The sequence below is a fragment of the Podarcis tiliguerta genome (assembly GCF_965153285.1).
Source record: "Podarcis tiliguerta genome assembly, chromosome: 3".
Lineage (NCBI taxonomy): Eukaryota > Metazoa > Chordata > Lepidosauria > Squamata > Lacertidae > Podarcis > Podarcis tiliguerta.
The window spans coordinates 87,291,506-87,319,155 of record NC_139536.1 but is presented as its reverse complement, the minus strand read 5'-3'; the positions used below and the strand labels follow the sequence as shown (position 1 = coordinate 87,319,155).

The 27,650-nt window shown below is 42.7% G+C and overlaps 1 protein-coding gene across 1 annotated transcript; it reads left to right on the top strand.

Moving 5' to 3' along the window:
• The first annotated feature begins 739 nt into the window (after positions 1-739).
• On the top strand, positions 740-27,116 carry TINAG (tubulointerstitial nephritis antigen). The gene is made up of 11 exons (XM_083432385.1): positions 740-1,245; positions 4,833-4,896; positions 6,932-7,021; positions 9,196-9,310; positions 10,389-10,512; positions 12,388-12,538; positions 21,079-21,256; positions 21,936-21,981; positions 22,582-22,705; positions 25,007-25,052; positions 26,806-27,116. The coding sequence occupies exons 1-11, from the start codon at positions 915-917 to the stop codon at positions 26,920-26,922; spliced, it is 1,386 nt and encodes a 461-aa protein (XP_083288511.1). The 5' UTR covers positions 740-914; the 3' UTR covers positions 26,923-27,116.
• The last annotated feature ends 534 nt before the right edge of the window (positions 27,117-27,650 follow it).

Genomic DNA, 27,650 nt, shown 5'->3' with positions numbered 1-27,650 from the left:
AAGCATTATTGTGAAAAATCAACAGGATCTGGGTTTGGTGGCTAAAAATAATGTTGTCTGACGTGATGAAATGCTCTTCAATCAATTTTTGTTTCCTGTGCTTTTCCAGACACAGTTTTTCTGACTCATACAGCCATGTGAAATTTCAATTTCCATTGAATCTTTCCATGCCTAGCGAAGACTGTTTTCCTGCTGCTATATTTGAAGTTGCCTCAGGCAACTGATTCTGGGGTGTTCTAAAAGGGCAAGATATTATTTATTTAATTGGCTGTATTTTTACTCCCGGGGGGGGGGGAGGGGTATGTGTGAGAGATTTTCTGCCTCAAGTGTCAAAACATTTAAGTCAGCCTTGGGTAGTATCCACCTTGATTTGTGTAGAGATTTCCTAACCGGCCTCAGGCATAAAAAATGCTGAGTAGGAGTATTTTCATGTATTTCAAGATGTGATGGCATCAGTGCAGCATTTAATCTTGCCAGAGATAGACCCATAAACTGTCAGAGATACTTTATACATAACAATGATGAGATCAGATGTAGTTTTCTAGAAAAGTATTTTACAGCTCAGCTCTATTGATGTGCCTAGTTGTTTATCGTTCCCATTATCTGAAAGGATTTCTGTTTATTTCTTTGGACCTTGTGTCCAGTATTTATGCGATACTAAGCAGCTTGTGTAAAAATCTTGTGTAAACAGGGCATTTTATAACATCTCTGACTAACGGTTAAAGTCCAAATGTTTTCCACATCACAGAGAACATTATTTTCCAAGCTTCTGTGTGGACTTCTTGCTCGAATCATGAGCATTTTTTTTTTTTTTTTGCTTTGTTTTGACCTGCACACTTGGTAGAGAACCATTCTGAAAGAGTCCTGCTCAGGGAGACCTAGAAAATCGACCATTGGGAAACAAACACCCCAGAATGGAGATCTATACCTGCCTTTTTGTTTTTTGTTGCTTTGCAATCATGCTTTGCATGGACAGACTATATGCCTCCAAGAAAAATATTCTGCTGAAAGACTATTCGACGGAAAACAGAGCCAAAAGGACCCTATCCAGGGGAAGTTACTGTAGGCTACGAGGCTGCTGTCCAGGCAGAGATGATGGCTGCACCTTTCTGTACTATGCCAGGAATGCCACATGCTACTGTGATGCTTTCTGTTCCTCTGGCCCTCCTGGTTCTGTAGACTGCTGCCCTGATTTCTGGACTGTTTGCCGGGGCCACCCTATTACAGCTTCATCAGTGCTAGCGGGTGAGTGTTGAATATATCTCCAGCTGCATTTGGTGTAAAACCTATGTGTCCCCCTGAATGTATACTGGCCAAATGCTACAACTTTTTTTTTTTTTAAAAAAAGAAACTGTTATTGGCAAGTTAGGAGGTGGAGATGACAGAGATGGAATCTGGGACCTTCTGCATCAAAAGCAGACACTCTATGACTGAGCTAAGAACCTTCCCCACAGATAGAATCTGTGAACTTGCAAAATTAAGCAATACATTTGGTAGCATTGCTCATTTTAAACACATTTTAATAGAAATCAAAATGTATTGCAACTGACATTTCTCAAATTTCATCGGAAGTTATTAACAAAACATGCTCTTGGATTTCGCACACTGCGCTGTGACAGATACCGTGAAGTAATTTAGCACGCAAAATTATTTTATGCTTTTACCACCTGTAATCGTAGAGGCTAACATAAACTCTACTCAGATTAGACCAGTTGAAATCAATGGACTTCAGTTAGTCATAGATTTGAAGATGAATTCAAATAACGTTTGGAAAGTCGATACCTGTTTCAGAAAAAAATATTTAAAGGCATCCTCTGAGATCTAATAAGGAAAACCTCCCTGGCAAATCTGGATTCTCCCTCTCATCTCTGAAGATGAGTCAGGGCTCTAGATCTATAGACAGGAATGTACAGCAAAGCAGCAACAAACAAGTGGCTTTGCTCCTATTTAGATGGAATCTGATCCTCCTTTTTTTTCCACTTGTCTTTTCGGTTCTGGACCTGGTGTTTTTGCTTCTAGATTCTAAAACCCTTGTGTAATTCATGGGAACAACAATGTAGGAAGCTGTCAGTCAGGCCATTGGTCCATCAAGTTAAGTACTGCTCACACTGCATACTGCATACACTGACGCGGGTGGTGCTGTGGGCTAAACCACTGAGCCTCTTGGGCTTGCTGATCAGAAGGTTGGGGGTTCGAATACTCACAACCGGTGAGCTCACATTGCCCTGTCCCAGCTCCTGCCAACCTAGCAGTTCGAAAGCACACCAGTGCAAGTAGGTAAATAGGTACCGCTGTGGCGGGAAGGTAAACAGCGTTTCCATGCACTCTGGCTTCCGTCATGGTGTTCCATTGCCCCAGAAGGGGTTTAGTCATGGGTCACATGACCCAGAAAGCTGTCTGTGGACAAACACCGGCTCCCTCAGCCTGAAAGCAAGATGAGCGCCACAACCCCATAGTCACCTTTGACTGGAATGAACCATCCAGGGGTCTGTTACCTTTACCTTTTTTTTTACAATGACTAGCAGAATCGCTCCAAGGATTTCAGATATCTGGAGATGCTTGGAATTGAACCTGTGACCTTCTGCATGCAAAGCCGATGTTCTACCACTGAGCTAAGGCCCAAAATCACTGGTAGACTTTAAGAGGGCTATACCAATTTTACACCAGCTGCTTCTCCTCTCCTACTCCAAACCAAACCAGACTCAAATAATATTAAGGACTATAGTAGAAAGAGTATCACCAGAACATGGAATACACATGTATTGTATTGTCTACAAATTTGTATTGTCTACAAATTTCTGATATTGCATGTGTTCTTCATGGAATCCATTGCCAACTAGGTTGGGAGAGGGGAAACTGATGTCCCTCTTGGTATTGCTGGACTACAACTCCCATTATCCCTGACAATTGACCACGCTGGCTGAGGCTGATGGACGTTGGAGTCCAACAACATCACTAGCCCTGAATTAAGCAAGGCTATCCACGGAAATAATGGCTCTAGTTCCAGCAGAAAAGCATGAAAAGGAAATGCTGAAAGGGACAGGGCTCCGTTCTCGCCCTCCAATTTCCACACACCTCGGAAAGAAAAGAGAATCTCTGCTGAGTACCAATAGCAAGTTGGCTCCCCTCAGTTAAATTGCCGGCAAACAATTCTTCCAGCTGATAGCCTGGCGTGGAGCTGTATTTGCCAAGGAAACCCCATGGAGGAGAATATCTATTCTCTGCTAATGATGACAGAGGCTCCCTCATTTGAGGCAGCGCAGATCAGAAGGACTTTCTGTGAAGCGACTGTGAGGAGTGGAATTCAGTGAGGCTTGTTCCTCCAGGAAGCTGGAGGAAGAGAAAGACACTTGGCATCTTCCCACCTCAGGCAGCATTCTCTTTGCCACAGTGAGCTGTGCACATCAGCCCATTAAAGCCTGTTACAGATACAAACATCTATCTATCATCTATCTATCTATCTATCTATCTATCTATCTATCATCTATCATCTATCATCTATCATCTATCATCTATCATCTATCATCTATCATCTATCTATCTATCTATCTATCTATCTATCTATCATCTATCTATCTATCAATCATCTATAATCTATTTCTGCCTCTATGAACTGAAAAATAATACTAAATCTATCTCCTACTTAGAAAAGAGAGGGGTGATTTTCTCCTGATTACAAAAAAGGTCTGTATAATTTTTTCGCCTGGTGGATTGGAGGCACCTTATTAACTATTCGTGGCCTCGATTCATAAATATTATCTAAAGCTGCAAGTCTCTGCAGTTCTATTGATTCAGTGTCTATCGGTTGTATATGGTACTTTAGAGAATACAAGAGGACAAGTCCCTGCCCTGATGAGCTTACAATCTAAAATGAAAACTTGGGGGAACAACGGAAGAGTGGTAGAAACATGTTTGGGGTAAACATGGGAGTTGGGGTAAACATGGTTACATGTGAGAAGGGCTGTAGCTCAGTGGCTTAGCTGAACTATAAAAAGACCAGGGAGGAGCAAAATGGCCATGATCTCCTCAGGAACCTGTGTATTTGTGTGTTAATGCCAAGCCAAGCCCTGGATCTCCTCTCCTCAGGAACCTGTGTATTTGTGTGTTAATGCCAAGCCAAGCCCTGGTTTGGCTTAGCGTTACTTCCAAAAGTGGCCACGGAGTTAGAGAAGATGACTCTGAAATATCAGAGATATGCCACTGGGAATAAGCCCTATCAAGCAGACTTGCTCCTGAGTAAACATGCACAGGATTGGCCTACACATTAAATAGAGGATGTTAGTTGTGACTAGCGTAAGTCTGTTGCTCTCAACAGGACTGTATCACACAATTATCTTTAGTAGGGTTTTGCCTAATATTCATGACTTCTTTTTCTTTCTTTTTTGGAGACATTCCAGACCCATTAGTTTTTCAACTATACTGTGTTCAGGATTAGCTGACAGGAAAATGCATGTTTCATTCCATGTTTATATGAATCTAATGATGCTTATGTACTCTGCTTAAAGTGAGTACACAGCATAAATTTTTCAGACAGGGGAAACAAAGGAATGATCATTAAACCTTTTTAGGAATGTGAATAATTATGCTGGAAGCAGAGGGATATGTAAACAGCATTACAAGAATATATAATGAAATCTTTTCTCAATTTGTACGGGCATGATTCGCTTATTCATCGAGTTCACTGATGCAGAAAATTAAAATGTCTACTTGGCAGAAACTGGGCGGTGGGGCAGAATGCTATCCTCTGTCTTTAGGCAAATTATGTACAATCAATTACCTCACTGGCATTTGGCTAATTATGGCCTCTTTTTTTCTATGTACTGCATTGGCAGGATGCTTCAAAGGTGGTCGGTACTATGAAGAAGGAGCAACAATTCAAGACAACTGCAATTCCTGGTAACTGAGAGAAACAAATGAAACGTCTTCACTCTTGAGATCAGCCTTAAGAAACCAGCTCAGATCTTGTCTATCTCACAAACTCACTAGCTGGTTTTAGGCAACCCATTCATCTCCCACCTGCAATATAGACAGAATATGTGGCAAGGATTCCAACAAGATAATGGATGTGAAACACTTCATGCATTTTAAGTCGCTGTATAGATATTGAGTCCTGCCAACCTAGCAGTTCGAAAGCACGTCAAAGTGCAAGTAGATAACTAGGTAGCGCACCGGCGGGAAGATAAACAGCGTTTCTGTGCGCTGCTCTGGTTTGCCAGAAGCGGCTTAGTCATGCTGGCCACATGACCCAGAAGCTGTAGGCCGGGTCCCTCGGCCAATAAAGCGAGATGAGCACCGCAACCCCAGAGTCGGCCATGACTGGATCTGATGATCAGGGGTCCCTTTACCTTTACCTACAGATACTGAGACTATTTGAAATAGGAGTTGGTTATTATTGCACCCATGTTGTTTCGCTGATAGGTGATTCACCAAATTTATTAATTAGAGACTGTGAAGTAGGAGATCACAGGCTCCAGTTGCCCTTTCAAATTCAGCTAAGGAATTTAGATGGTGTGGGGGTTTCTTTTGAAAGGGAAAAGAATACTGGAATCTCTGTCAGAAAAGCTGCTGGTGCATTAAAATCCATAATTAAAAGCTTGCTTAGTTCTTAGTCATTGACCTTATACAGATCAATGTGATTGAAGAGGAGTAAAAAAGAAAGAGAACTGAAATATTGTCTCCTCCCTGCCCCTTAAATGTAATTCTTGATTACATCTTAAATTAGGGCAACTAACAGGGTGAGCCTATCCATGTCTATGTAGAAGTAAGTCCTATTGAGTTCAGTGGGGGCTTATTACCAGGCGAGTTGGTTTAGGATTGCAGACTGAGGCAGCAGAAGCATATTTAAACTAAAATCCCACAGCATTTGCCAAGCAATACAGGACGGACAGAGGGAGGGATTGAGAGAAAGAGAGAGAGCCATCTACACCTTATTTTGAATGCATTAACAAGCCCATTAACCTCTCTTTCAAATGGATATTAATTGGGCAATTTTCATTGCATGACTGCATGCATTACAGAGAGAGCAAAGCACTAACAGGACTAATTTCTTGATTAGATAAAATGGTCTGTTGTATCTGAGGACCCAGCTGCTGGTCTTGGCCAGATTCCAATCCCAAATCCATCCTAACAATTCTGCAGCAGCATTTGGACTGTGAATGGTCTGGAAAGCAGAATGTACAACCCTAGAATGAATTCCATTTCTATCTGGGGAACAGGTCTGCAGGCATGTGACAGTTTATGATTCTTCACTTTAAGGACATTGTCACAAACGTGAAAAAGGTAAAGGACCCCTGGACGGTTAGGTCCCGTCAAATTTGACTATGGGGTGTGGTGCTCATCTCCACTTTCAGGACACCATGACAGAAGCCAGAGCTCACAGAAACACTGTATATCTTCCTGCCACAGTGGTACCTATTTATCTACTCCTGCTGGTATGCTTTCAAACTGTTAGATTGGCAGGAGCTGAGACAAAGCAACAGGAGCTCACCCCTTCATGCGGATTTGAACTGCTTCAGCAAGCTTGAGGCTTGGTGGGTTCAGACCACATTAAGAAGCTCGGATGAACGTGGTGTGGAAGATTTTTCTGAGATAGGGCAGGGATCTGTTCCAAAGAACAGCTATATTCTGGGGGACAAGTGTAAATCATAAACTAGATTTAGAAGAACCCATTCTTTTGTGGGGCCCATAAGGGTTACTGAATACCCACTAATCTTGATTATTGATTAAAAAAAAACCTGTCACCAAGCAGATAAAACAAAGAAGGAATATATGACAGAAGCCCAAATGTTCTTCACCAGATACACACACACAGAGGGAGAGATGAAAAGAGGATTATAAGATCATTGTTTCAGGACAACGTACTATGTGTTTGTAATTATTCTCCACAAACTTTTCCTATGTAAGTCTAACTCTCTCCTTTTATTCCTTTCAGCAAATGCATGAGCAGCAAGTGGAGCTGCCTAGAAGAAACATGCCTCGTGCAGCCCAACTTAATTAAGCAAATCAACGATGGTAACTATGGGTGAGAAAAGTCCTGTTCTGCAGCACTAAGATGGAAATAGCTCCCATTTTATTGACAGAGAAAAAGATCACTTGAGCCTTACGCAATTGCCTTGATATCTTTTTTTCCCCAAGCACCATGCCCACAGATGTGTGTGTGTGCATTTGTTATTACACCTCCTCTGTGAGCACAGTGCAAGATATGTGATTTTCTTCTTTTGAAATAACTCTATGCAGCTATTCCTCTACACGGCATAGAGAAGCAACCTCTCTCCGAAGCTTCGAACATTATTCCCCCGACGATTTCGATATTGAGAGTAACAGCTTCACACAAACAAATTGAATGCTGAGTGCCCCCATGAAGTTCGTTTCCATTTTCAAGAAGGAGCACATTGATTTTTATAACTTTATGATTTGATGACTCTTTATATTGAACATATGGGCCACTTAATCCACTAAGGATTTCTGCTCTGTGCAGCGCATCCTTGATACAGCAAAGTGCACTAAGATACAGCAAAATGTCACCAAGATTTTTTCATCTTAACTGATCCGATGGGAGACAAAATGCAGAAACAGTATTACTTTCTGCTGCAATTCCCATATCTTGCTGCCTGGGCCTGGCAGGTCTATACATCACAAGCAGCAGAAATGTCACAATTAAAAGGTGACGAAATTGAAACCCTGGTTTCACTTTGTAATAACTCCCCCGGCTCCAAAAATGTATGTTTGTATCCATGATCACACACACACACACACTACAGGAGGATAGCCATGCATAAAGTAGACCCTGTCCCATAATAACATTTGTTAATGTAAAATGACTGTGTTTGTTAGTGGGGCATTTTAAGTAATGTTCTTGAGCAGTCGCCAGGTGAAACCCTCAGTAAATTGGATCCCATTTCTTAAGATAGGAGGACCCCTGGATGGTTAAGTCCAGTCAAAGGCGACTATGGGGTGTGGCGCTCATCTCACTTCAGGTTGAGGGAGATAGCGTTTGTCCACATAAAGCTTTCCAGGTCATGTGGTACAAACCACTTCTAAACCACTTTTGGTACAATGGGACACCGTGATGAATACCAAAACGCACAAAAACGCTGTTTACCTTCCCACTGCAGCGGTACCTATTTATCTACTTGCACTGGTGTGCTTTCGAACTGCTAGGTTGGTAGGAGCTGGGACAGAGCAATGGGAGCTCACCACCGTTACACTGACTCGAACTGCTGACCTTCCAATGGGCAACCCCAAGAGGGTTGGTGCTTTAGACCACAGTGCCACCCTCTCCCAGTAGATAAGACAAAAAAGGGATGTGTGTGTCTCACACTATGTATTTGTGTATGTGTAAGTACTGTTGCAGCAAAAGATGACCCCTTGCATTTCAACTGTAGGTGAGATTACCATGATCACCGTTCCACCACCATTTTTGTGTCAGCAAAAGTTCATGTGATAAACATGATCTTGGAAGTCTAAATCATCATGGTTCCTGGAAATGGGTTTGCTGTGGGTGATACCTAGTGTTAGCTGTAGAGTAGACCATTGAAACCCATTGATTTCAATAGGTCTTCTGTGAATATGACTAGCCTTGGATATCACCACATATGGATCAGGCATTTCAACACTACAGGGAAAAGAATACCTATGGTGGATGCAAGGGGGACATTTTAAACGAACAAACAAGCAAACAAACAAACAAAAGTGAAAGAAACCAAGATAAAATCTGAGTGATAAATCTTGAGACCGGATGCACAGAAATAAATCTTGTGGTTGTGCATATCTATAGCAAAGCTCTATCTTCTGTGATTAACTCACTGCAATTTTGCACATAGTATTAGCTGATAAGCAATATGACTAAGCTATAGTATGATAGTGCACTGAATGATGTGAATTTGTGTGAATGATGAAACTCAGGAATGCCATATTTATGTTGAAAGGAGGGGAATTGCCCAGAATTATCAAAGTATTATCTTAAAACGAATGGACAATGTATTCCTTTTTATTGTACGAATGCAGACCTTGAATGGCAAGTTTAAATGCTACCATTCCCCACATCAGTGGAAGATCGTTTCCTATGGAGGAAAATCTTATGAAGGCTTCATTCAAAACCTTTTAAAAATGGCAACATCTATGATGAACTGCCCAAAGAGCTAAACATGCATGACTAACACACTATTTTTTAAAAAAAAATTATCACTGAGGCAGCTGGAAAGCTACGAACTACAGCCAGTTCTGGGGAATGAGTTTGAAAGAAGGTTTCTATTATCGTCTTGGCACGTTCCCCCCATCTGCTGCCTTGCTGGACACAAGACAAGTCACGGTAGGTTTTCATTTTCTCTCCTCTCTTCAAACAGCAAACTTCAGTGGAGCCTTTCCCCACAGTTATCCTCAAGCTATGCTTCAAATGGATTAGTCCATCATCCTGGGCATGACACTGAGAGAATGTGTCAAGCACAGGCAGTTGGCTAACCAGGTGAAAATCGTGATTCTCTTATATGTGAAAATGAAATCTTCCTCTGATGGAAAGCTGCTCACTCAGATTAGCACAAAGAATCACAGAATCATAAAACTATAGAATTGGAAGAACCCCAAGGACCATCTGGTCCAACCTCCTGCAATGCAGGAATCTCAAGTAAAGCATCCATGACAGATGACCACCCAACCTCTGCTTAAAAACCTCCAAGGAAGGAGAGTCCACCACCTTCTGAGGGAAGGTCTGTTCTATTGTCGAACAACTCTTGCCATCAGAAAGTTTCTCCTGATGTTTAGTCAGAATCTCCTTTCTTGTAACCTGAATCCATTTGTTCAGATCATACCCTGCAGAAGAAAGCAAGCTTGCTCCATCTTCCATGTGACAGCCCTTTAGATATCTGAAGTTGGCTACCAAATCTCCTCTTTTCTAGGCTAAGCATACCAAACTCCCCCAACCATTCCTCATAAGGCTTGGTTTCCAGACCCTTGATCATTTCAGTTGCCCTCCTCTGCACAGCTTGTCAATGTCCTTAAATTGTGGCACCCAGAACTGGACACAATATTCCAGGTGTGGTATGTCCAAGGCAGAAAAGGGTGGTCCTATGACTTCCCTTGATCTGACACTGGACTTCTGTTGATGCAGCCTAGAATAGCATTAGCCTGAAATAACATGTAACAATTAGAAAACATATAACACTTGGAAAAAGTGGTCCTTCGAAATCCACCCATATGGGGTCAAATGGGGAAAGGCTGTGGCTCAGTGGCAAAGCATCTCCTTGGGATGCAGAAGGTCCCCAGGTACAATCCCCAGCATCTCTAAGTTGGTCTGGGAGATCCTGCCATCTGAAACCCTAGGGAGTCACTATTGGTCATAATATGCATGTTTGAATATAGTTATCCAGTCAAATGCCTTGGGTTTCTTGTAGGAAAACCTGATCACAGAAACAGATTTCCCCGAATTTTTTGTGGCCTCGTATGAATGGCCTGGGTGGATTCATGACCCACTGGATCAGAGAAACTGTGCAGCATCCTGGGCCTTTTCAACTGCAAGTAATGTGTCCCCCCCCTCTTTTTCTTGCACCCTAAACATAGGAGAGAGGCTGTCCATGCTTGCAATAGAATATTTCAGTTAGTAGTTCACTGCTTGCTAGAGAAGGTTTGTGAATCTCTTTACTTTTCCAAAAGTTTCAAAAGGGTTTACTATTTTATCTGTTTAGGGTAGTCTTTTCCCCTTTGGGATTATCCTTCTCTTATTTATTGCCTCCCCTCTAATGCCCCTTAAATGGGGAGGTGGATCGTAAGCTAGAATAAAAGACAGACCCAGACTGGACTTTGGGGTGCAGAGTAACATGCAAATGCAATCTTCCCTAACCACATCAATAGAGTAAACAGCATGTCTATCATATGCAGCCAGGCATCCTCCTTAGATGGGAACTCTCTGTGTACACAGGCGCCCATGCAAGAGATCAGTATAAGACAGGGGTCAGTCAACCCTTTAGAAAGTAGGATACTTCTTTCAAGCCTAATTTCAGTGATGGGGGGGGGAACCCTGTGGGTGCCAGGGAAGGGCTCTGTGGATACATGTGACCCTTGTTGGAAGAGAATGGACTACTCTTCTGATCTACAGGAAGTTGTGGATTTTTGCAAACCAATGAACTAATGCCTGGTTGATTTGGATAACATAGCAATATAGAAATTGGTGGGGGTGGGAAGATAGAATTTGATGAAAAGATGCTCAGAGGTCTCTTTCCCTCATCAGCACCAGAAAGTGGAAGAGCAGCTTGGCCCTAGCCATTGGCTGGGGACCAACCATGCACTGGAGTTGTCTGCTTTTCCTTCCCATCTATTTCTCTAGGAAAAACCTATCTGTAGCTATGATTAGTTGCCCTCTGGCAGCAGGAAGGAGTGGCAGGATGCTCTGGGTGGAATCCATCATTCCGCTTGCTTCATGGCTTTTGAACTAGCAGATGGCTCTGGCAATATGGGAGGAAGAGAGAGGAGTGTTGACCATTTCATCTTCCCTCTAGTGCCTCCTGTACCTCTCTCTCACACACACACAAAAATTGTCCCAGACCCTCCACAACACCATGGAAGTTGGCTCGGGGGGCCTCCAGGACGATGGGCGGAATTGGGGGCAATCCCATCTCCTCTTCCATTAGTGGAGGAATCTGCTGGATCAAAGGTTGTTATGGGAGTGGAATAGCAGCACTGGAGTCTGCTCTTTGGCTCCAGTCACCATCCAAAACAACCTGGGTACTAACCTAGAGAAAGGCTTCTCCCACATGGTCACCAGTGGAAACTCTGGCAGTGGTGGGACACAGAGAAGGAGAAAGGTCATAGCTCAGTGGTAGAGCATCTGCTTTGTAAACAGAAGGTCCCAGTTTCAATCCCTGGCATCTCCAGGTAGGACTGGGAATGCCTCCTATCTGAAACCCTGGAATGTGGCTGCAGGTTAATGTGGGGAAATCTGAGCTAGACGGACCAATTGTCCGGCTAGATATGGAGCAGCTTCCTGTGTTCCTAAGGGTCACTCTCAGAAGTGGATGCACACGTTTGTGTGGGAAGAAATCCCAGGTCCCAAGCCATACAGGGACTTCTCAGGTACGCTTTAGGTAGGATATACCCTGTAGGCAAGCAAATTGGGGCATCTTGAGTTTCTCAACTTGCCTTCCAGCTGGCCAAAGGGATTGATCACATTTGAAGATGCAACCTATCAAAGTCCTAGGAAGTGCATCTCCAATTGTGTGGGAATGTGAAACCTTAAAGTTGAGGGCATTCCCTCATAGCAATTTGCTAGAATTAAAGGACACTCTGTGGTTCCATATATATTCTGTCACACAGATTTATTATGTCTGGCACGGAGAAAATTCTAACCGTCCAAACAATATAGATTACTTAGTAATCCAACTGTTTCCCATAAAACAGGTGTTGCGGCAGACAGAATAGCAATTGGGTCCAAAGGCCATTTCACAGACAACCTTTCCCCTCAAAATTTGATCTCTTGTGACACCAGAAACCAGCTTGGATGCAGAGGAGGAAGCATAAATGGGGCTTGGTCTTACCTCAAAAAATATGGGTAAATGAATCATTTACTTACTGTGCTTTTAGAGCTTAAAATAATCAACAGCAATAATGTTTAAGAAAGGCAACTTATATATGTGAACATCCTGAAGCAAAACAAAAACAAAGTCACCAAACTGACATATTTTAAATTTATGCAAAGCATAAGTGCAAACCTGATAAGATTTCCCAATAATTTTCTCAGTATCAATGAGAAGTGCCATATGAATTGCAGATCTTATTGTCCAGAGAGTGCAATGTTAATGTATTCATATACTTAAGCCATGCCATTCATATGCAAGAAAGTGTATGCAGGAGATGTGAGTGCAAATATGACTTCCCTCATTGACTCAAGGATGGCCTTAGGACCCAGCTACATTAGTAAAGAACCAGCGATCTGAATGTGCTATAAACATGCAACACCAGATGGCACCAGAGAGCAATAAATTTTAAAACGTGATTTTCCAAAGAGATTTTTCCCCTTTTGTTAAAACGATCTAATTTCTGACATATTTATAGGGAGGGAGATTTCTGTGTTTAGATCCACCCACAGTTTCTTGGACCAGTTACAGTGCGCCATCTGTAACATTTAAAAAGTAGCAACCTCCTTAGATTGTTACAAAGATGAACGCTATAATACTGACGCCACCTTAGAAATAGGACTGGTGCAAATATACTAGGATTGATTCCTGGGACGTGTCATGGTCATCAAGCTCTCTAATAACTGTCATAAGCAAATTTCAAAACTAATTTTGAATCAGATTTGACATTTGACCAACAATTCCTTGATTGCCAGGGTCTGTTTATTTGAATGTGGTAGCTAAATCCAGAGGGGAAGCTGTACAGGCCTGTTGCAACAAAAACAACTTCTGGTTAGACAAGTAGTGTGCTGCAGCCAGCAGTGGCAGCAAGTGATGGATTCCTTGGTGGCTGGATCTGCTGCCTCGGTAGATCTGTTTGCCTCACCTTGCCTCATGGGTGGGGCAGTCCTGATTGTACTGTAAGTTGCTGAAACAACAGTGAGGTCTGTAGCACCTTAAAGGCAAGCAAATATATTACAACATACATTTTCATTTACTAGAGTTTACCTCAACTCTATGATTCTGTGATTCATTGGATATGTCAGCTACAGCGGTCCAACACTGAGGGCCTTTTGGCAGTTCCCTCATGGTGAGAACGGAAGCTACAGGCAGCCAGGCAGAAGGCCTTTTCAGTAGACACACCTGCCTTGTGGAATGCCCTCCTGACAGATGTTGAAGAGTTAAACACAGCAACTCTCCCTTTCTTTCTTTCTTTCTTTCTTTCTTTCTTTCTTTCTTTCTCTCTCTCTGTTTGTAACCATCTGAAGACAGCCCTATTTCAGGAAGCTTTTTTTATTGTTGTTGTTGTTCAAAGCTTTACTAACTTCAACTTATTCAAAAACAGTTCCAAAATGTTCAAAATGATACACCCAAATAATTCCATAAGACATATGCCTGTCCAAGACATAGGCTCATCTACTTAGAAATAAAATGACTTATAATCACAGCTGACAAGCATAGTGCGCGCTCTCTCGCTCTCTCTTTTTATTAGATGATGATTTTATTTTGGCAAAGTAAGGATCATAAATAAATAAGAACAAAAATGTGCACTCCACCACCCTTTTCATTTTAACAGTACAAATTCTACAAACACCTTCCATATTTCCACGAAATCATTTCTCCTGCATGTTCCCCATTGGGAAGCTTTTAATGTTTGTTGTTTTGTTTTCCCTGTATTTTTGTTGGAAGCCACCCAGAGTGGCTGGGGCAACCCAGTCAGATGAGCGTGTTGTTGTTGTTGTTGTTGTTGTTGTTGTTGCTGCTGCTGCTGCTGCTGCTGCTGTTAAACAATGTATACCCTAGTCCACAAAAGCTTTGCCAGAATAAATTTGTTAGTTATTTAGATGCCACTGGATTCTTTGTTATCTTAGAAATTTAAAGCACAATCCTATATACCCCGCCCCCATTCAGAAGTAAGCCCTGTGAGGTTCAGTGAAACTTAATGCCCTGATTAAGTGCATCCTACACTTACCTAATTGGGAGAAAGCCCAGTTGACCTCAGCAAGACTTACTTCTGTGTAGACATGTATTGTTTCATAAATGGCTCATTGCTGATTCATACATCAAAACCAGAATGTCACACGAAAGTGACTTTTACCTGTAGCATATTCTTTTTGGAATGAAGGGTGTGATGGTTCCCTCAGGGCCTACCTTGGAGACTTCTTTACATTAGGTGTGTCTGTCACCTCTCAGCCTACTCTGCCCAGGCTTGCTCCCTTCGAGTTTGAGGTTATGCATCTCCATTCTGGAGGCAGCACCACAGTGCAGTTATGAACTTCTCATGTTCCTAAGACACACCCTAGTCTCTTAAAGGGAAGAGCCATAGCTCAGTGGCAGAGCATCTCATTTGTACACAGAAACTCCAGGTACAATCCCTGGTACCTCCAGGCAGGAGTGGAGAGACCCTCATCTGAAACCCTGTAGGGCTGCTGTCAGTCACTGTAGATGGCGCTGATCAGGATCTCAAATCCTTAAAGATGGCTAAGTAAGAGCTCAAATAACATTCATTCTACACCTTCCTTGTTCCCTAATGAGCCTGAAATGACAGCCAAAAGGGTGTTGCCAGTTTTCTTAAATAAAGGTTTTGCGTAAGCGCAAGTTCTTTGCTCACTCACAGCTCAATATGAGTGGATCGTAGTCATTCTCCTTGAGAAAATGAGAGTATGAAAGCTCAGTCTGCAGTGGATGTTTCTGAACATACAAATCATCACTTGCCATTATAGCACTTGAGGAGGGAAGAAGCTGGCATGGCCTCTCTTGAAGACAGCTCATCTGCCCAGCAGATCCTATCTTTAGGCCCTCATAGCTCCGGCAACTCTACTTCTCTTATTTTCTCGCTTCCACCCAACTATAATAATGCTGCAAGATTCAGAGACTGCACTCCATACACAGTTATAGCAGGGCAAGACACCAACTAGTAGAAAGTGGAATGGGTGCGGAAGCCTGCATTCAGCAGCCCCCAAACAGATGTGTAGAATCATGTGTCTTGTACTACAAGTCTGTGCAAGTGGTTCTGCGTCTGAGCAATTTAAGGGACATGTGCTGAGCATTCAGTTACTCCCAGAGTTCTACAGATTTAGGCACATGCCGCAGTATTTCCTCGAAATCAACATGGTGCCCTCCAGATTTTATTGGCCACCAGCTCCCAGCAGCCCCAGACAACAAGGCCAGCACGATGGAAGCTGGAACCCGGCAACACTGGGAGGGCACCAGGTTGACTATCCCTGAACCAAGGAACTTTAAAGCGAGTGCCATATTCCATTTGTAATTAAAAGCACCTTCTAAATTTCCCCTCTCTAGCTTCACTACCAGACCTCTTCCTTCTACCATTCCTTCCTGCCACCAGTCCTTCAGAGTAGAAAATAATTCTACCTACTGAGTTAAGTAATCCCCTATAATTCTCCTTTAGAAAATTGTCAGAATGCTTAAAAGAATATTTAGAAAGAAAGTGCATTTTAAAAGAAGAAGCACGTTAGGCCGTTCTCCCTGCCCCATTATTTTTATCTCGAGGGGGAAATGTTGTCGCTTTTGTAGGATTTAAATGTAAAGTAATCCTGTGTTGGTAACAAAGCTTCATCAGCACTAGTAATTATGCATGTTGTGGCGATGTGACAGATCTCAGAGATGAAAATTAGGACTCCCTTTCACTGGAGAAACCTAAAATTTTGCCTGCTTGTTCACTGCGGTTTAAACGTCCTATTTACTTAAATGTGACTGATGCAAGACTCATTTGTCAGTATTGCACTAACTGTAGTTATTCTATGCCAGTGGGATGCTAACTTTCTAAATTGATTTGACAAGGCTCTTAAGAAAATGTAATAGGCTCTCACACAAATTTAAACATCTCTAAGCAGCTCCCTATATCAATATTTAATTATCTGTGGTGGGTATCCTATACCAATAAGCCTGGAAGGGAATAAGCCTCATTGACTTCAATGGGACTTGCTTCTGAATAGATATGTATAAGATTATGCTGTAAGTCTGCCATCCTGCAGGTACAGATTTGGCTGCAGAGTTTACATGCTTAAGAAGTCAGAGTGGTGTCCCATCTGGCACCTTAGGACATTACCATAGCTAGTGGACCACTGTTGAGCTGAGCATTTTGGAAGGCCCATCCTAATAAATGGAAGGCATCTCTCCATGGTTTAGATTTAAGGCACCCAACAGCTCATTATTCTTCTGTTTCAGTAGCAGGGACGTGGATGGGGACCTGGACAAGAACTGCCTGTTGAGCTACCCTATTGAGAGAGACGAAGGGCCTCCAATTAGAACAGGGATGGCTAACCTGGGGCCCTAGAGATGTTGATGGACTACAGCTCCCATCATCACTTACCATTGACCATGCTGGCTGGAGCTGATGGGAATTGGAGAGTAACACCTTGAGGGCCACAGGTTCTCCACCTGATTTAGAAGGCAGTAAACCTGCTGAGATGCAGACTGCTTAACACAACATGGATGCACCTACAATGGCTTCTTATGAGAGCATTTTCCACGCCCTGCACCATTCATTCAGCATGTAAGGTGGACTCTAAGATACCTGTTGATCCCATAGATCTCTGCTGAATTTTGGTCACAGCCCATGTGGTGTAGCGGGGAGAGTTAATAAACTAGGACCTGGGAGAAGAAGAGTACAATGCCACATTCTTGAGGAAGCTCAATGGATGACTTTGTGCTAGTCATTGTCTCTTAGCCTAACCTACCACACAGGGTTATTGTGAGGATAAAATGCATAGGGGGAAGGGGCAGAGAACCATGTGTGCCACCCTGAGCTCTTTTGAGGAACGGTATAAACAAGTACAATTTTAATGAGTGGATAAGCCACAACATGGAGCTCTTTTTCTCCATCCCTTCTATGCTACCTTGTCTAGCATTATTTTCAATGACTTCCGGTCATTGAGAACTTCTGCACAGAATGAGCAGTTCAAGCATACTGCTTTTCTAACTGAACAGTTGTGCTGACTAATACTTTAAAGTCTTTTAGAAGCACACTGGAAACCTTAGAAGATATCTCAAATCCTGGAAAAGAAGAATCAGTAATTGACCTTTCTTAATGTCTGTTCTGGGCCTTTGTTGGCAAGGTGATGTCTCTGCTTTTTTTGTTGCAGCGTAGTATTTTGTTATTAGAGGTTTTGGAGCACTGCATGATTGTTGTGCTGATGGTGCTCAGCTCTTTCCCTGAAATACCTAAATCAGGTGCGGCTATGAAAGTATCGTGCAAGACCAGTGTCTAGATGGGTGAGGGTCATCAGACTGAGCTCGACTCATGAGGCTCCAGGTTGTATACAAAGTTAGAGCTACTCAGAGTATAATGGGCATGGTTAACTTCAGTCCATTAATTTCAGTGGGTCTTCTCTGAATAGGACCCAGCTGAATGCAATCTTTTCAGCCTGATTCTAGTCTTTTTTGAATTCAATAACTTGCCTTCCAGTCCCAGCTGCATTTCTAAATTGAATTAACTAGATGAAAGCCATAATACAGAAAATGATTTGACATATTATTTGACAATCTTCTTTTGCCCTGAAAGGATAAAATGTCCTTGCCGTGCCTTATTATTTTATTTAATGTATTATGCAGGTATTCTTCAGCAACTCTAAAATAATAGATGAGCCTCCCTCCTCCTGTTTTGCACCGGGCATCTTCTACCCTGCCTTTGGCACTTTAATCTTTTCTGCCGCCTTTTGCTCTCCCCACCCCACACTCATTCACCATTTATCGTCAATGACATGCCAAGCAATTAACACACAAATGCCTTGCATAGAAATAAAATGATGTGCAGTCTGTCCATGTGTCAAATGAAAAAGAAAGATCCAGCTGTAGCAAAGGGATATACAGAATAAATCTGAATTGCCAGGAGGCTGCTTGGCCTAAAAAACCCCCTGTAAACCAAGGAAGATCAAAGAGGTGTATGTCCAGTAATAGATGCCCACAGGCTCCAACTGAATCTTTAAACTCACCACCACCTCAAACAGCATTACAGCACACCTGCCATTACCAGCGGCAATGGGAGTCTCATGTGTTCATCTCATAGTTCTTAGTAGCATCCACTGGTGTCATCTGCTGCAAGTAGGCTGTTCATATTACAAACAGCCTGTTTGTGAGGATGTTGTATGCCACTCTGGCAGGGATGGGATACCAGTTGGACCACAAGTCAGTGGTGTAGTGCGGGGGACACAGGGGTGATTGCTCCAGGTGCAAAATTGTTAGGGATACAACATTTCAGCACCTGGTGCTACCTCAGTACAGCTGTGTGCTGGCAACCAATGCTACGCTACTGCTACAAGTCCCATTAGATCCCTGACCATTTGCCATGCTGGCTGGGGCCAAGGAGAGTTGGAGTCCAACAACATCTGGATTCATCCATACCCAATAGGAAGTGTGCATAGGTTTCCCTTTCCATGCCTGATGTGTTCCTGTGCGTGAGCAGGAAGGAAGCGAAGGAAATAACTTTCCAAATCAATCAGACTTTATTCAGTAAAAGTCTATATTGACCTTGAATGTGTATAATTTGTTGTTCATTATTGCTACAGGCAGCCTATATCTCTTTTCTACAGTGCATTTGAAAACCAATGGAACAAATTATTCTTTACTGCTCTTTTCACATGACAGAAATTAATTGACACAAAAAACAATTAAATACAAAACCATGTTTCCTACAAGCATTTAACACATAAATGACCTTAAGCATTACTTCAGCAGATGCACACACATAACTTTATATTTATATATATTATTTTGCCATAAAATGGACTTCTAAGTGATTAAGGGGCAACAGAGCATGCTTATAAAATGTTTAATATAATGTGGGGATTCAGAGCAAAATGTCAACAGGATGCTAAGTGGTCCTTCCTGGATGACTCACGGAGGGGAACAAAACAGGCTGATGAGTATATACGGAATTGTAAAATCAAGATGGTGAAAAATAGCAACCCTCAGAAGGTCGTGCAGAAGGGGATGTGGACCTCAGACTGAAAAGGTTCACCAACCCTGTCCTAAAAGCATCTGATTGACCAAGGTGGGAATAATCCTAACCCTACTTACCTAGATTTCTATTTATTTATTTATTTATTTATTTATTTATTTATTTCCATTCAGAATCATAGAATTGTAGAGTTGGAAGGGACCACAAGGACCATCCAGTCCAGTTCACTGCAATGCAGGAATCCTTTGCCCAATGTGTGGGTCTCAAACCCACAACCCTGAGATTAAGAGTCTCATGCTCTACTGACTGAGCTATCAGCAGTTCATCACCATTACTTCATTACTGCTTCATATCTACTTCATTAACTCTGTCTTTATTGTGCCACAAGGCTCTTTGTTGGTTTTGCTGCAATGGGGCTTCCCCTCTGGAAAGGGAATATTTGTAAATGGTTGATGGCTGAGATATGTGCATCTATCGTTGGCTCAATATATGTTTTTAAAAACATATGTTTCTGTATCGGCGGATGACAAAATAGAATAGAATAGAATTTATTATTTATACCCTGCCCATCTGGCTGGGTTCCCCAGTCAATCTGGGCGGCTTCCAACAAAGTATTAAAATACAGTAGTCTGTTAAACATGAAAAGCTTCCCTAAAGAGGGCTGCCTTCAAATGTCTTCTAAAAGTCTGGTAGTTGTTTTTCTCTTTGACATCTGGAGGAGGAGGAGGAGTTTGGATTTGATATCCTGCTTTATCACTACCCGAAGGAGTCTCAAAGCAGCTAACATTTTCTTTTGCCTTCCTCCCCCACAACAAACACTCTGTGAGGTGAGTGGGGCTGAGAGACTTCAAAGACGTGTGACTGGCCCAAGGTCACCCAGCAGCTGCATGTGGAGGAGCGGAGACGCGAACCCGGTTCCCCAGACTACGAGACTACCGCTCTTAACCACTACACCACACTGGTGGGAGGGTGTTCCACAGGGCAGGTGCCACTACCGAGAAGGACCTCTGTCTGGTTCCCTGTAACTTGGCTTCTCGCAGTGAGGGAACCGCCAGAAGGCCCTCAGTGCTGGACCTCAGTGTCCAGGCAGAACGATGGAGGTGGAGACGCTCCTTCAGGAAGACCTGTGCAAAATAAGCCAATTGCAGTGGAATGGAAAATGGTGGATAAAAGTGCAAGTGGACTAAGGTGCAGTCACATGATGGCACATTCACACATCCTTAGACCCTTTGGATGTTGCCCTTCAACTCTCCTTTGCCATAGCCAATATGGCCAACAGTCAGGGATGATGTTAGTTATAGCACAAAAACATCTGAAGGGTCATAGATTCTCCATCATTACTCCAAAGCAATTGCTTCCAAACTATGGGCAGGATTCAACTAACGATTCCCATCAACCCAAACTCTGTGCAAGGATTTCTACTTGTGCAACAGGGGATTTCCCCCTCTCCCCATGAACTCCCAAAATTTGGCTCTGGTAGGTTCAAGAGGAATTAAAAATTAAAACACAGATTTGAAAAATAATAATAATAAATAATGTGTCGTTTGATCCCAATAGGCTGGTGTCTCATGCTTGCTACCCATTATTCTGGAATCAATCTGACCCGGCTGCTTGTGGGGTTTCAAGTGTGGCTGATGCTGCTGGGAAAAGGCAGGCTACGCGACCATGTCCAAATGGCTTAGAACCATCCAACCGCATTTATCAGTGTGGTTCTCCCTACAGAATCTCCTCACAGGTAAGTGCAGACAACAGGGACTCAGCTGCAAATAAAACGTTTTAAGTGCAATATACAATGTGACACTAGATGGCGATGGTGAGCCATGGAAAATTCAATGTATTTTTTAAAACGCTTTTTTTAAAAATAAAAGTGTTTTCAAAGTGGTTTTTATATGTGTCTAGATTCCACCTAGGTGTCTGGTACCTTTCTTGAACTATGGAATGAACCATAAAGTTAAAAACAGATATATGATAATAAAATGCATTACTGCATTACAGGACTGCTATAATATATGTGAAAGTTCTTTCAAAACTTTACAGCACTGGATAAAAGTTTGTTATTATATCATCACTGTGAAAGTAAACTTTGTGCCCCCTGAGAGGAAGCATTTAGGTAAATTTCCTTTAAATCAAGACAATAAACAAAACCCAATGAAATTCTAGAGATAAAATCTTTAGTTTGAAACAACAGTTGAGGCACTTACAAATTTACTAATGCACCAATAAGCATGGAAATTGAAAAAGCATTAAGTGGCAGCTAGTCATTCACATTAGCCTGTGCAGCCGGAAGATCAGACCATTTATCACAATAGTTAAATTCAGCCCGTTGTAAAAGCTTTATAACCAACTCATTCTGAAATGTAAAATGTGGGGAAATATATGCAAAAATAGTATATGTCTCTTCCCTCCACTTTTAGGAGATGGACATAATGAAAGAAATTAAGGAGAATGGGCCAGTGCAAGGTAAAGAAAACAAATGCTCTTGATTGCAAAACCAAAACCAAATTATTGCATCCTGCCCACACATAAAAGCAAGCACTGTAAGGTCCTTTGTGCCAACACCACACGTCACACCAAGCATCAAACAGATGTCTGTATCACTGATAGGGCTGCTTCCCTCTGTTTAGAGGGAGGGCTCTGATAACATCCCCACCAGTACTATAATGGCAATGTCTTCCCTGCACATGTTGTCTTCCTTCCCCTGGTCCTTAGGAACATAGGAAGGTGTCTCAGACAGTCAGGTCGTTGGTCCATCAAACTCATTGTCTACACTGATTGGCAGCTGTCCACCAGGATTTCAGAAAAGGCATCTTTCTTGACCCTATCTAGGAATGGAGAAATGAAAGAAGCTGCAGGAAACACCAGGAATGGGAAGACAGAATTGCTTTGCTTCCACTTACACCAATGTTTTACACTTACCTTATTTGCTTATGTTTCATACTTCGGACATAAGCTGGGTTCCTTGTTAGTCTATGACCTGTCAGTGATGAGCCATAGGTAAAATTGGAAGAATAAGGAAAATGAACATTGACTTTGCTTGCTGGTTCCTTTTTTTAAATCCAGCTGTCATGCACGTGTACCGTGATTTCTTCCTTTACAAGAGCGGGATCTATAAGCACATTCGGAGGACAGGTGGGCAGCTGCAACATGAGAATCACAGGAGAACCCATTCTGTCAAGATTGTTGGGTAAGTGATGTCTGAAAGCTGAGCAGCATGGATTCCTGCTGAACCTCTGCTGGATGAGTATCCTGCCGCATGGGACCATGGACACTAAATGGCAGACTTATAGTTGAAGTCATTTCGGCTTCTGAAACACAGGGGCGGGGAATATAATATACACACTTTGTTTTGCTTCCCCTTCCGCTTCGGAGCTATAGCCCATAAAGTGGACACAGTGGCTGAGCATAGACATAGGCTACATCCACACCATATATTGAAAGCACTTATTTTTAAAATATTTTAAGTTAGTTTTTACTCTTACGCTACTTTAATAGCTCTGACGTTCCCCCCAAATCATGGGAATTGTAGTTTTTGAGGGTGCTAGGTATTGTAGTTCTACGAGGGGTTTCCTAACCACTCTCAGCATCCTTAACATGCTACGGTTCCTAGCATTCTTTGGGGGAAGCCGCAACTGTTAAAGTGCTATAAGAGAGCTTTAAATATATGGTGCGGTTATGATTCTTCAACATCTCCTCCTTTCCATTATTTTGCACAACAACTTCTATTGCCCTGGTTGATGCTTACTCTTAGGACTTGAGAGTCTTCCAGTGAATAAATTAAATGTATAAAACTCTAAAAGTAATTGCTTCTCGCCATTATTGATATAAGGTAGAAGTGGAGGTTTACGGATCACTGAGTGGATCGTTAACGCTACAAGCTTGTAATTAAAATACATTTCCAGCGCCTTAAGTTTCCACACACTTGCACTTTAATAAGTGATGTTTCATGATCTTATGTATGAGTGGGTATCAGCTTCCCAAGAATTGTCTGTCTTTTTTAGCTGCCAGAAGGCCAAGAGAGGCTTTGTGCTGCTACAGCAGCTAAAACAGCATCTTCTGTGAGGGCAAGAACTTCACAGCCGTGCCTTGCCTCCCTGGTAGTTTTTATGAATTCCCACAACTTTCTTGCCACTATTTCTCTGGTGCCAACTTGTTCCAGCACTAGGGGGAGTTATCCCAACACATCTTGGGATAAGATTGTTGGAGGCCAGGCCACTCCGGTCAACCTCCATCCCTTCTGAAGCCCACGGTGGTTTGTGATGGAGTTGCACAGATGCTGCTTGGATGTGGCTGCGAGGTTGCTAGTGTTTTACATAACTGAGCAAGCATCTAAGCCTGGTCCTTAGTGAAACTAGATTTTCTAAAGGGTGGTTGTCACAAACTGGCTGCTATGGACACTGTAGTCAGGAAACTGAGCTTTGCTGAAATTATGGAGTCTATTGAACTGGAACCCTTCATGCAACCAATTTCAAGAGGGATTCATCTGGTCAATGACAGCAGAAGGTACCAAGATACCTGCATAGCTGTTTATTTAATCCTTTGTTCCCCTAACAGTCGCTCCTTTATAGTTAGATGCTGGTGATAATCCATTCTGTAGTCTAATCAGTATCTGTAAAGGTCTGTAGTCCCAGTTCTGCTAATTTTATCCCGAGCCAAGGAATGGGTAGCTTTGGAACTGAAATAGACATGCAGAGGGCAGAAACTCAGGGGAAATGTCTTCACATTTACTTACTCTCGTTCTGTTTAACTTTGGTTCAGTGAGCTGGCAACTTCCCCACAGAAGAAAGCCCATTAAAGAAAATAAGAAGCTATTTCACTGACAAGAAGTCTAAGCTCTAACATTGCCTGCAATTTCCATGCTGACACTGAAAATACACTTCTCATCAGCATAGCAATGAGCAATATACTTTCAGATTCACTCTTCTGTTATGATTTATATTGATTGCTCACCATTTAAAAAAATTATCATAGGGTGTATACAGACACACACAGCAGTAAAGTGCCTTCTCTGCCTTGTGGAGACACATTTTTTGGCAGAGTTCACACATTGTAGTCTTCATATTGTTGGCTTTGGTGTTTCTAAAGTGTCTTTTGCTATAATTTTGCAATGCATTCTGAAGTACTTGTGGAAACTGAGAGTGCCTTCTCTTGGGCTGGCAGTCTTCTGGACAACTTTTCTTTAAAAGGAGTGTCAGTGGGTGTTGAAAGGGGAGGGAGCAAAGAAACTAATCTGTGCTAGACACACCTTCTGTGTGTACAGATGACTGTGTTTCAACAGCTTCTCATGCTGCCTGCATAGTGTGCAGGTGTAGACAGTTGCAAAATGATGTCTGCAAAACATCAAACTGCAGTGCTTCAAAGCTTGTATGCAAAGGTGTACACAGTCAAAAGCTCCTCCTTTGATTATTTCATCACCCCCGCCCTGATGTACGGGGGAGGTGGAGAAAAAATATATAGCATGTCTGATGAATGCCATCTCTTTGGATAGGTGGGGTGCACTGCCAGATGCAGATGGACAAAAGCAGAAATTCTGGGTAAGTGTACTTGGGCAGTAAGATAGAGCAAAGACAGAGGACCCCAACCAGAAAAAGCTGCTTGTGCTTAAGTCCCACTGAAAATGAATGGGTCAACTTGCAAATTAACTAAGCATCCCTTTCAGTGGAACTTACTCGAGCATGGCTATCTTTCTCTAGATTGGGGTCATAGCCTTCTTTGCTCATGTAAATTATCTAAATTTGTCTTTCCCTCCTCCCATTTTACTGTTTCACATTCATTGGTTGCATCAAGTCCATGTGATCTTCCATGGCTACCAAAACTGGGGGTTCACATTGTGGTTGGGTTGCCCATAATGCCAGTTGTTCCTAGCAAAATGTCGTGGTTTTCCTTCTGCTTTCTCACCTTATATTAGTATAGCAATGTTTGGTGGCAGAATGAGTGAAAGTTCTGCTGACTGTTTCCAGTGACTATCAATGGCTGCTAGTCACAAGGCCTAAATTCTTCCTCTACAGCTGGAGGCACAAATGCTTCTTCATACCAATTGCTGTAAACCACAAGAAGGGAGAGAATTCTTGTGCTCTAATCTCACAGGCATCTGGTGGACCACTGTGAGAACAGGATGCTGGACTAGATGGGCCACTGGCATGATTCCGGTTTGAGATATGGCAAACTAAGAGATCAGCTGCTTTAACCTTCTCATACCACAAATATGGGACCCAGGTGGCGCTGTGGGTAAAAGCCTCAGCGCCTAGGGCTTGCCGATCGAAAGGTCGGCGGTTCGAATCCCTGCGGCGGGGTGCGCTCCCGTCGTTCGGTCCCAGCGCCTGCCAACCTAGCAGTTCGAAAGCACCCTTGGGTGCAAGTAGATAAATAGGGACCGCTTACTGGCGGGAAGGTAAACGGCGTTTCCGTGTGCTGCGCTGGCTCGCCAGATGCAGCTTTGTCACGCTGGCCACGTGACCCGGAAGTGTCTCCGGACAACGCTGGCCCTTGGCCTCTTAAGTGAGATGGGCGCACAACCCTAGAGTCTGTCAAGACTGGTCCGTATGGGCAGGGGTACCTTTACCTTTACCTTTACCACAAATATGCATGCCAACAATACCTATTGTCATGACCTTCAAGGTCTAAAACATCAGTGTTTTTTAATAATATCAATTCCCTTAGCCAGCATAAACAGGATGCCTTGTAATACCTTTCTCGAAAAGCAACAGGATAGATATGGATAACATTGTAAGCGAACTGCTTCCCAAACCAGCTGTGGGAGTGCACTGGATGCAGTGTGTACACAGCCTTAGACTACCACATGTCAAAGAGAGTTCAGGGTGTGTGTGTGTGTGTGTGTGTGTGTGTAGGAGGTTAGCCAGGAAAGACTGCAAGTTGGATTGGATAGAGAGAAGCTGCTTAAGCCCTCCCTCCAGCCATTCCCCAGCTCAAAATAACCATTGACAGCCCCATTGGACAGTGGACAAGAAACCACCCAGAGCAGGGAGTATTAGGTTACAAGAAGGAGATACAGAACAACTTTAGCTCATGACTTTTATAGCATTTAGTCTACTCTTGTAATGTCTGGGTGCTGTCAGTGTATGCTAATGGGCTAGATATACTACAAGTTTCACTCCATATAAAGTAGTTCTTGATAAGATATGGGGGCAAGTGGCAGACCTTTTGGAAGAGGACAGTACTATTATTGCCACTGGCGATATGACTCCTTTTCTCCTTTCACTACATCCCTGCTTCACTACGATCTGGCCATTCACAGTAATAAAAAGTTATTTCTTTCCCCTCCTGTAGATTGCTGCAAATTCCTGGGGGAGCTCCTGGGGAGAAAACGGCTATTTCAGGATTTTACGTGGAGAAAACGAATGTGATATTGAAAAGCTGATTATAGCTACTAAGTGTCACCTTTAGTTGATTTTCATTTATATCATTATTACACTCCAAAAGCTTTTTATATACCCAGAATGTACCATCTATAATGTCTTTGTGCATCCTTATGTTTTATTTGTGTGACTGTTTTACCTTCACTTAAACGTACTGCATTTCTGTGTGAATTAAAACATGGCTGTACATCCAGCATGATCAAATTCTGTTACTTGCTTTGCTTCCAGCTCCAGGGATATTGGCGGTCTGTCTATCTTTTTCTTCATTAATGGCACAAATGAAAGGTAGCATATGTGTATAACAGCCAGTTCTCATGACCTTCTTCTTCTGTAGCAGATGTCATTACTCAATGGGTGCCAATAATGACTGTGATGCCTCAGGCTGCGCATGGCATATATATGCCAATATACCCGCTGCTTGTCTACATGGTACCCAATTAAGGCTGAAATCCTATGCACTCCTACCTGAGAATAAGGTAAAAGGTAAAGGACCCCTGGATGGTTAAGTACAGTCAAAGGCGACTAGGGGTACAACGCTCATCTCGCTTTTCAGGCTGAGGGAGCCGGCGTTTGTCCGCAGACAGCTTTCTGGGTCATGTTGCCAGCATGACTAAGCCACTTCTGGTAAAATGGGACACCATGATGAGTGCCAGAGCGCACGGAAATGCTGTTTACCTTCCTGTCACAATGGTACCTATTTATCTACTTGCAGTGGTGTGCTTCTGAACTTCTAGGTTGGCAGAAGCTGGGACAGAG

What these genes read in the sequence shown, in the direction of transcription:
- TINAG (XM_083432385.1), top strand. Translation starts at nt 915, where the DNA reads ATGGAGATCTATACCTGCCTTTTTGTTTTTTGTTGCTTTGCAATCATG. An exon ending in ATCAACGATGGTAACTATGG is followed by an intron (nt 7,022 to 9,195) that starts GTGAGAAAAGTC and finishes TCACTGAGGCAG; the next exon opens with CTGGAAAGCTACGAACTACA. An exon ending in CTGGGCCTTTTCAACTGCAA is followed by an intron (nt 10,513 to 12,387) that starts GTAATGTGTCCC and finishes CCCATAAAACAG; the next exon opens with GTGTTGCGGCAGACAGAATA.